Source organism: Pyrus communis, chromosome 11 (assembly GCF_041283825.1).
Source record: "Pyrus communis isolate YQ-2024b chromosome 11, ASM4128382v1, whole genome shotgun sequence".
NCBI lineage: Eukaryota > Viridiplantae > Streptophyta > Magnoliopsida > Rosales > Rosaceae > Pyrus > Pyrus communis.
In genome coordinates this window covers 9,767,922-9,779,201 of record NC_142575.1, presented here as the reverse complement: position 1 = coordinate 9,779,201, position 11,280 = coordinate 9,767,922, and the positions used below count along the sequence as shown (strand labels likewise).

General features: G+C 35.9%; 1 protein-coding gene across 2 annotated transcripts; it reads right to left on the bottom strand.

Moving 5' to 3' along the window:
• Positions 1-312: 312 nt before the first annotated feature.
• Positions 313-2,674, bottom strand: LOC137741734 (F-box/kelch-repeat protein At5g60570-like). Of its 2 annotated transcripts, none has more exons than XM_068481448.2 (2): positions 2,392-2,674; positions 313-2,168 (listed from the first exon to the last, which is right to left on the bottom strand). In XM_068481448.2, exon 2 carries the CDS (start codon positions 1,799-1,801, stop codon positions 638-640), a length of 1,164 nt encoding a protein of 387 aa, XP_068337549.2. In that variant the 5' UTR covers positions 1,802-2,168; positions 2,392-2,674; the 3' UTR covers positions 313-637. The 2 variants fall into 2 exon arrangements, with proteins under 2 accessions (XP_068337549.2, XP_068337550.2); XM_068481449.2 differs by having other exon boundaries at positions 313-1,969; positions 2,392-2,556.
• Between the last annotated feature and the right edge of the window lie 8,606 nt (positions 2,675-11,280).

The window sequence follows — 11,280 nt, the reverse complement described above, 5'->3', positions numbered from 1 at the left end:
AAGTTTGACATATTATGTTCCCAAACTATCAATCTGGAATACTGCTGAAGCAGATTCTCATTTAGGAGCATAATTTTTTTACTAGATATCTGCTAGCAAGGGAATATTACCCTCTAAACAAAACTGAATATGTATTGACACATTTCTGAAGCACATACAGTAAGGCTAAACAAGAAGCTGATAGATTTCGACCCAAAAAAAAAAATCAAGAAGCTGATAGGTAACATTTCATTATCTTGGTCGAGAAAACTGTAAATTGTGACAAAAAGAACATTATCAACTATCAAGCATCGAATTTATAAAAACAAATCATTAGACAATAACGCTTTCAATTTATTAAAATAAACAATTAAGCTGTAGACGAGAAACACAACTTGAAAAATAAATAGGAAGCAGCATACTACCCATGTGTCCCTACTTCGATCTTTTTGGAGCAAATCTTATGCAGGATCATGGAAGTATGAAACATCTCCAGATGCAGGCATGTTAAGAGAACCAAATTCTGAGCCAGGGAAATGCTATCTCAGCAACAATTAATCCTAGTCAATCAGATACATGCACAAGGAACCATCTGGGAAGGGCCACGTCAGATCGCAGAAACCAGTAACATTCTTTTGTGTTAATCTAAAAAGAATCTTCAACAACCCATAACTGCACAGTTGTACACAAACACCCCAACATGCTCTTTCACACCGATAACTTTCCAATCCAAAGTGCCATTCTTGATCCCTGACTTCGGAGACCATGAGTTCAGAACAATACCTTCACCTTCGGGACCTCGTTGCCCACCCACGACAAGAAGTTCCTTTCCACAAGCCTTGAAGGCCAGGCCCCAGCCATTTGAAGAGTCAGCCCTCACTGGAAGTCTTCCTAAAACATCCCAGGTGTTCTTCCCCTTGTCATACTTCTTCACCATGTTGGTTAAATACTCAACTGCATACAATTGGTTATCAACAACTGCACAAAGAGGAGGAGCCTGTGCAGCTATATTGACAGATGGATACATACCCTCAATTTTCCTCCATTTCCCCGTCTCAAGATCATATTCCTCCCCACAAGTCAGTGAATCATTAGGACTTGACATTCCACCCATAACGTAGAATTTGCCATCCCAGAAAAAACCAGTACACAATCTACGTGGTGTGTGCATGTTGGGTAGCATCTCCCACCTACCCGATACGGAATCATATATCTCTGCTGATTTCAAAACATTTCCATTCCTATCACTCCCACCCGCAACAATAGCAATTGAACCAAGGCTACCAGACCCAAACAAACAGCGGGGCTGGTTCATTCCCTGACATTTTATCCAGCTACGATGTATTGCACTGTACTTCCAAAGAGCAAAATCCAACAGTTCGCGGCCAAAAACCAACAACTGACTTCCTACAGCTAAAGACTCCTTATCCGCATGATTGAAACACTCATCACAAGGCATCTTAGGCAATGTCATCCATTTCTTTCTCACTGGATCAAATGCCTCCCACCCTCTTAAATCACACACCAGATACACCCAATGCTCCACAATTCCCAACTGCTCCCTCAACCCATACAAATACCCACTTTTAATTAACTTATTAAACCTTGTATTAATACATGACAGCGAAGCATAATCCGATCTAGAAGCCCAAGCAAGGCAATTCAAAACTACATCGTCAACAAGACCAGGGACAAGCGAATCACTTGATCCACACCTACGACGACCATCACTCATTCTCCCCTTCAAATTCGAAATAACATTTGCTCTCTCATCTTTTTCTTCTTTCCCATACTGAGCCACCGGGGAAGGCATGTTTCTCATGTTAACAAAACTTCAGTATATCCCAATCAAAACTCCCAAACAAAAAACAATCTTTATACAGGTTCCAAAAAAATCCCTACTACACAAATTTCGAATCAATCAACCCCCGATACCCAAAAAACAAATCCTTTCTTTGCAGGCAATTGATTTCCGTTGATTTAGTCCTTCCTATCAATCAAAGAAAAGTCAACATTCCAAGGCAAACTCCATTCTTAATTTCTATATCGAAAACGAAATTCGAACAATCTCAAAGCCATCCCCAATCGGATTCCAACAAAATGGTTCCGAAATCTGCTTATTTCACCAAACGATCGAGAATTCCAACAACTTTTTCTCGGATGATTTCCGTCAATCCAAACACAAAAATCTGCATATTTTTCACAAAATCAAACACAAATTCAATACCAAAGACACAAATTTTACGAAAGAAAAAACACACATCATCAACAGCAAGCAAACAAAATCAATAAAACTATGCACAGAGCTAAGGTCCGATCCGAATCGGTAGTGGTTCGGATCTCGCCCAAAAGAGCTGAGAAAAACAACAGCTTCAAGGAATAAAGACGAAAATAAACGAAATGTTTGCGTACCTGGAAAGTGAGAAGAATCGATTTCGGATCTCAACAGTCAGGTCGCCGGCGAGTTTGGCCGGAAATTTTCCGTCGGCATATTGCCGGAGTCCGGGAGGGAGAGAAAGAGATGAGGAGAGCGAGGAGAGCGAGAAAGAGGGTTGAAGTAAGTCATATATAGCTGAGCTGAGGACAAAGGTTGGGGTAGATTTTACTCTGAATATAAAAAGACTTAAATGTCAAAATCGTACATATGTTTTATCCTATCGGTTACTTTGGACCTTATGATTTTAAGTTGGTCGAATTGGTACCTGTTTACCTTCATTAACCAATCTTAAACAATCCATTAAAAACCGGTAAATTGAGATGTGCCTTGCCCATGTGAGTATAAATATATAATTCCACCATATGCTGATTAAATCCATGTAAGTTCAGATGATTGATAACAACATCGCATAAATGTTTTCTTTGTTTTCCATGTGAATAGCAAACTTTGTCAAGAGTCTTTGCTATATATTTTTTTATACAATCATATTTTACTTTGAAGTACAGTAATTTTTTTCGAAGGTAAATTTCATTACCAACACAACAAATATACATAATAGAAGGCTCGACTACAAGTTTAGCACAAAACAAGATATGAGCCCTCCAAGCAAAACAAAACCCAAACAGCTTCAAGATCCTTGTTGTACATTCACAAGCTTTCATGAATAACTCATTAAACCCAATAATACTTCAGACATACCCAAACTGGAGTGTGACATGTTGCATCATCAAATGATTAAGAAGGTATCCATAACATAACCATAATGTCTCGAAACGTATTAAAAATAATGAAACAATGCCCAATCGTATCATTATTTATTTTGACAAACGATAACGCTAGTAAATTAAATTGTTAAATGTTAAGAATGAGAAGGATCAATATAGATCGAACTTGCATCAAAATACATAAAATTATTACTTTTAGTCACTGCAGTAAAATGTGGTATGAATCATATCAAATGCAAAACTATATTTTTGTATAGCATGATCCAATTCTTTACGACTTTGAAGACCATAATATTCTTGTAATCCATAGCAAGGAGCCGCATGAACTTTTCTTAAAGTTACAAGGCACACGTTTCTCTGTCATTCCTCAAGATAATCGTCAAATGTGGATAAAGCGACCGTCTTGCAGTTGGTCAAATCTGAATGGCAATCTTTGGTCAAATTACGCATGGCAAAGTCGGCAACTATAGCAAGCAGTCAATATGGCGGCGTTGAGTGGGTTTTGAACATGATGGTAAAAGGTCACTCGTTCCTCAACCACAACAAGGAATTCTCTTCGGATTCTTTCCTTCAAATTCATCTAATCATTTAATTTGAACATTTGAAATTTGATTTAACGGCTAAAATTATTATAATTTTTAAAAAGGCCCTTATTTGTAGCCGTTTGATCAAATTTCAAGAATCTGGATTGATTGATTGGGTGTATTTGGTGGAAGGGATTCGGAGATGATCCATTTTCCTCAACCAGCTAAACAACTACCACATGTACAAAAACTTTACAGTCACCCATACTAATCTGTCACAAAACGATAGATATAACAGATTTGTATTATTGACTACAAAAGGTCACTGCCGAATAGTGAGGTCACATAAAGTTATCGCAGAAGCGAAATCACATAAAGTCCTCACGAAAATGAGACTGCATAAAATCATCGTAGGTAAATGAGACTGGATAATACATCCCTCAACGCCAAAGCCATATCTAGCCATTGTAGCAGCACAACCACAATACTCATTAGACAAGATAACAAACGGTTACATCATGTGATCCACAAAATATGTTTCAAATAAATATTCCTCTCTCTAGCACAAGCCAATTAAGTACAATGAGCAGCTGTAACCAATGGAAAGCATACAAGTACAAGAAACTCATCAAAATGTCAAAAGACGCAGCCTTTTCCATCCAAAGTACAATTTGGATGGTGCCAAAGCCACCATAACTTTTTTATCTCGGTTCGTAAATAGGTCGGTCACCAACGAAATCCACTTATTAGTTTCTTTTCTTTTTTTTTTGTAAACTTTTTTCAATACTCACTCCAAATGCCAATAGGTCGGGCTAGATACTTTTCTACCTCTTGCATTCTCTTGTAAAACTTCCGTTTAAACAGTGCGAGAAGAGAATATTTCATCGTATATAATCGGCACTCGCTAGTATATAAGTAAGTAACATGCATCTTGCTACTCTATTTAATTTTTATCCGATAACCTAAACTTGGTGTATGTAATTTTATTAACATATTAACTACATGTTTGCATGAAAGTGTTAAAACGCATGATCTCGAGTAATTTATTAGCAAGCATATATTGCTTCTAATTATTAGTAAATAAAGATGAATTCGGAGCATGTAAGTAAACTATTAAGAGCATTTTAATGGGCTCCTAAATGAGCTCTTAGCTAAAATATAGGGAGAAGTAGGAAAATTTCATCTCCAATCATACTATCATGCTCCTGGAATTGCAAAATTTCTAAAAGCTTCTAAATCTAGAATTTTTTTTTTTAAAATCCTTCTTAAATTTTAGTTAAGAGCTCATTGGAGATATTCGATGAATTTAATATACAAAAACGTTATGTGAATGTGAAAAAATAAAAGAAATATTCAAAGGAAAACTTTAGCAATCACTCATGAACTATAGACCTTGTTCCACTTAACTTAACCCAACGAACATTCGATTTGGTTTTGAGCTAAACTTATTTTATACTAACGATACGTCACAATTTTTCATAATTCCATTAAGTATTAAGTACATAACCAACTTTTAGAGGCATATGAATTCCACAATTTATCATAAGAACTAAAAAGATTTAAGAGACGAAATTGAAAATTCGAAGTTCAAAATGGAACAAAATTTATAATTCAGAGAGCTAACCTTTACTTTGGTCGAGTAACTAAGAACTAGTTGACGAAGTTATCCTATTATTTGAGTGACAATAATTATTTTTGGGAGAAAATAAACTATATAAATACTAAAAAATGACACAAAATCCTCTTTGTTTTAATTTTCTTTGTATAATCAATATTTTGGAATTAGTATGTAATTCTTGTGGGTGGAGGAGTGATGGGAAATAGGATCCCCTCTAGATCCTCTTTGTGGGGATATAGATGATCAATCAATCGAGTTCGTTCATCATATATCGTACGGTTAGAAATTATTTTAAAATTTTAATTTAAAATTAAATATAAATAGTACCTAATAAAAACTAATCGCACGATGTACGATAAACAGACATGACTAATTGATCTCTGAATCCCCACAAAGATGATTCGGAGAAGATCCCGGCCCGAGTGATGGGCATGGAATGGGTCCATCGGAAAGTATATCTGTATTGTATGCCTTAACGGTTCTTCTTCTCATTTTGTGCCTACATGTTAGAAAATCCCAGTGGTTTTCGTTGATCCGACGTATCTTTTGCCACGCATGCAGATGGTCCCACTACATGTGGTTACTACTTACTGGTGTACCTGCACCATATTAGATTTCCCTTTTCCACACCAGATTTTACTTTTCATCTTTGAGAGTTCTCAAAGAATTTCCGCGTAGACAAATGAAATAGGCAAAATTGTACTATAATTGTTGACATGACAAATTATCTACTCAACTGCCTCATTAAAAAAGCATGTCACTCTAATAGAATATGAATTATTTTTGCTAATTATGTTATTTATCACCATTCGATAAGTTCAAGTAATGAGATATGTATAATACATAAACATAAACCTCAAAAATTAAGCTAAACCAATGACGATAAGTAGGGATGCAAGCATTAACAACGCTTGAGTGTGGTAATTAAAAATACACCTAATGGAGTTGAGCAAATCAAGTAAGAAAATTTTATTATTTTATTTTCATGCTTACGTGGCTTATCAAAATGGGTTTGACTACCCATTTCCCTACTCCATTGGAGATTCTTTAACTACGAGTGTAAGTTAGATAGGAATATCCAATTCCGATCAATTTGAGCTGTCACGTTCTGATCCCGACCTACATCCACGATCGACACGTGACGTCACCAAATACCCGTATATCTCACATACCCCGCCTCTCGGATATGGACAAAGCATAACTAAAGATTCGAATCGCATAGTAATTTTTCGTATACTTTATGGTTGCATTTAACCACCTTGTTAGACTGCCTACGTACCCTGAACAGGGATCAAGTCATTCGTAATTCATCCTTCACTACACTCGAACAATCATCTCATAACTCACTTTATTTTCAACATGATACCTCCATCCACAACATGTATATCAAATAACCAACGAAGCACAGTAATATTCTTAAGCCACATGGATCAACTAAAATAATCATAATAATAACAATCATATCCAATGTCATTCCACAATCCTGTCAATTAATCAATTCATGACTCAAAGATGAATGATCTTAGCATTTAACTACGTTAATCAATCCATGCGAAAACATGTCATTTCACGAATTTAATCAAGAAACTCTACATAATTCCCTACTTGGATTATAAGTAATTAAACATGGTGAATCAAATGAATATTCACAAGGTCTTTTGTGGGTAATTCTCATTCACTCAAATCTAGGGTTCTAGACTAACCTTAAGGAAATGATCAAAAGCAAGGATTTCAGACTACTTAACGGAATCCAAAATATCTAGCAGTTTCTTGTAATCTACCCAAATCTATCACATGTATAATCAGTGCCTACATCATGGGAATGGTGCACTGGGCAAATCAGAACTCGGATAAGCTGTAAAGCTCGGGTGAGTGACAATAATAAAAGTATGTGATAATCAATAAAAAGAAAGACCATCAATCACCGTTTATAAACCTCGAATATAAATCATTAGTAAGAAATCAATATCAAGTCTTTGAAATCTCCGAATGAGTCACCAAGACATCCAACGACTTTTCTAAGTCAAAACACAAAGTTCTCAAAACTATAGTTCACGAAAACACTAAAAACTAGGGCTAGAGTGACGCAGTTCAGCCGAAGCCTACATACGTAACCAAACAGGAAGTGGCCCTTATATCGAATTAACCAAGCAGAACCACCCCTGTAGTAACCAAGTAGGCAGTGACCCCCTATAGAGGATTAACCAAGCAGAGCCACTCCTACGCATCTATTAGGCAGTGATAATCTATTGTGGATTAACCAAGCATGATCACCCTTAAGTATATATGGCCATAAGGATTGCCTATCACGGATTAACCAAACACGATCCATAGAAAATATGGTCCCCTATCACGGATTAACCAAGCAGGACCAAGATAACCAAGTAGGTAATGACCCCTCATCGCGGATTAACCAAGTAGAGTCACACCTACAAAACTGTTAGGCAGTGATCACCTATCGCAGATTAACCAAGCATGATTACCCCTAAGTATGTGTGTAGTGTATGGCCATACCAAAGATATAAGGATCATCTATCGCAGATTAACCAAGCATGATCCATAAATAGTATGGTCCCTTATCAGGGATTAACCAAGCAGGACCATCCATGTACCACTGTTACATAGTGCAGACTCGGTGTTACCTAACCTTGTGACACTAGGGTAAGGATCCTCTACTAGCCCTCGGTTTAACAAACATTTCAATATGCACTTCAAATGACCCTTCCACAAATATTTCCAATCCATGAATGAAATCACATTTAATAAAAATAGATCGATGGCCAATTATAAAAATCACATTTTTAACAGAAAACACATTTATAAATCCAAGTCATATCCACAAAGGATACTAATATAAGAAAACAGGGTAATAACCATATCACATATATTAAAGTCACTCACTGAGACAAGCCCATAAACCCTCACTGAGTCTTTAGTAATACTAGTTTTTATAAGTCAAATGGTTCAAGACCTGTTGACCAAAAGTCAACTCTCAGTCAACGGTGGGGTCCATACCCTAGCAATTTAATCCGGAAGATCCATACATCACATTCTGAATCTGTGACTTCCTAAGGTCCACATTATACTCATGGAACAACATACTAAAATCTCATCACGATCCGATGGTCGGATATCCGCCAATTACAAGGATTAAGTGGCAGTCAACAATTTATTTTACAAACTTAGAAATCCAATTTGAGAAGATCCGTACGTCAGATTCTTGATTTGTTAGTTCCTAATATCCTCAATTATTATGTACTAATACGTATTTAAGTTTGGTGCCGATTCAACGGTTGGATCGTCAATTCATATAATGTCCAAGTGGCAATCTCTATTAAAACTGTGCTCAAACAATGAGATTTCGTCAATCAGACTTCACATATGGAATTGGAGTATCAAATTTAGTCTAGGAAATACAAGGAGTGCCTTGGCCCACGCACTGCCACACACTGCGGTCGGCCGCTCCGACTCGCCGGAAAATTCAACTAACTCCAAAAATTATCAAATTTTTGTAGAATTGTAGATCTCAATGAGTAGAGCAAGTTTCATACCTATGACAGAGGCCAATTTGGCCAGGAAAAGCCCCAATTTAACTCAAACTTGCCGGAAACCCTAAGAATGGATTGCTTCGATCCGTCACTTCCGGTGCTTTGATGCCCCTACAGTTGTTTGGGCTTTGTTCTTGGGCTCAAGATGATGCTATAAGTGGTGGTGATCAAAGGGAATCATTTCAAAATTGGTCGATCGATGGCAAGGGACCCCCACACCCATCGGTGCAGTTTTCACAAAGCCATTTTCATCAATTTTTGGGGTGGAATAGGTAAAGGGAAGGTCATGGAGTGTTTCCCAGGTGGTTGACATGGTTTGCTGGAAAAATCGATGAAAAACCGTTGGAGAAGGGCAAAGAAACTGAGTCTGGTTGGCGAGGAGGAACCGGGTCAAGGAAGGTGTGGGTTCCCCTCCTTCTCTACCCCTTCCTTTCCCTCTTTTCTTCCTTTTCTGATCGGTCCCTTCCCTATCCCTTCTCTCCTTTTTATTTCTTCCCTTCCATCACAACCATCCATCTTCCTCCTTTCTCTTCTTTTCATTTCATCCCAGACACACACGTGTCACATCTCTTTGCTCGAGCCTTCTAAATGAGGACCAAATTACAAAAATGTGACTAACTTTATACATTAATAACTCTTTCGTTATAACTCCGTTTCACGAACAGTTTACGCCTACGTGTTCGTGAGATTAATCTCTATTCGAAAATATAAATTGTGACCTTGAAAGGTCTACAGATTTTAGATAATTAATTTCCAAACTTCAAACTTCGTAACTAGTTTAATTAAAATCTAAATTTAAATAAATTAATATAAAAGCTTAATAATACAAACACGTAGATTATAACAGTGAAATCCAGGAATGAGATTTCACATGAGCTGAAAAAGTTTCAAACTATTCTATCTGATTTAAATCCAAAACCGAAATTTCAAAATATTTGAAAAAAAAAAAAAAGACAGGAATTAGATAGCAACTGGAATTATTTGAATATTCTGAATCACTTCGTAAAACAAAAAACTTGCCTAACTCTATTACATATACTCAATTATGTACTTATAGATTATTGATTATAGGAGATGCTTCATGCGTTGTTAAAATGATTCTATTTTCTCAATTACAAATCTCTTAATATATTACATACAAAAATAAGCACCATAAAACATATATTATATAGAGACCAGAGGGAGCCATGAAGATAGGATACTCTTGATTTTGGTATAGATCAAAGCCATGCAACACCCATAATTTTGAAATTCCAAAATTAGTCCAATTCTTAAATTATCGTCTTGAGTTTATAAAATTTTGAAATTTCAATTCCGAAATTGAAAATGATATTCTTCATTTTCAAAACCTTTTTTTTTTAAAGAATGGGAAACATGTTTTTCTGAAACCGAAAATCATCCCTAGTTCTACATCATTGTGGTACGTTCGACAAAAATAAAATAAAATACATGCCTAACATCATGTGTGTTCAAATTCGCCTACTTTCGAGATCTCGAATTTGAACATCTCTCGCACATGGTTCATATAAAAAAATTAATAATGTATATTATATATGTCCTTGTCTTCTTCTTCAACTCCTTTGTCGTGCTTTATCTTTCTTGTTTTAGAAATTGTGGCTGATTGACGGGCCACGCCATGCAAAATTAGTAACAAAAGATTAATAATTCAAAAATGCAACTCAGCATGATGATGTTCCAGATTTCTTTTAGGGTTTATTATAGAACTTTAACGAAAAACTCCTAGTAATATTCTTTTTAACAAAAAATTATATTTTTACATTAAAAAGTCAATCATGATACTGTTCACTTTATCCTTTATTTTATCCTTATCGTTAAAACTCAAAGTTTTCAAACTTTTTCTATCAGTTTTTTTTTAATTCTTTTGTTGTGCAAAGATTTTTGTTTTAAAATCCCACCACTACTACAGCCTACATCCTTAGCATGCGACTTTGAATGATTCCTGGTGGTTTGAATAAAAATGAAAACAAACAAAACTTCTTATCAAATAAGGAGTCAAATTAAATGACAGGCATGCAACCTCTAAAATCTTGTTGTCTTTATCTCTTTAATTATAGAGAATGACTTGTATTGCACGAGTACATTGAAGAATGTTAATAGTCAAAATATGATTTTTTTTGGTCCAATCTCTCTTGCGAGGAGCCAAGCTCAAAGCTCAAAAAGAATAAGGTAGCACACACTTTGTCAAAACGAAAGCGAATTGGCTTTGAGGGGAACAACAACTGGAAACTGCTGCTAATACCCTTAGGCTGAGGAGCAAAGTTACAATCACGGTACCATTCTGTTTTAATAATATAAGAATTTTTTTCTTATGTGTTCATGTTAATAAACATAAGATATTATTAACGATGTATTTGTACCCGCATCATGCAAATTGCTCTTCTCTCATCAAATTTAGGCTATTAGTTTTGTCATCATGCATGAGCCATTC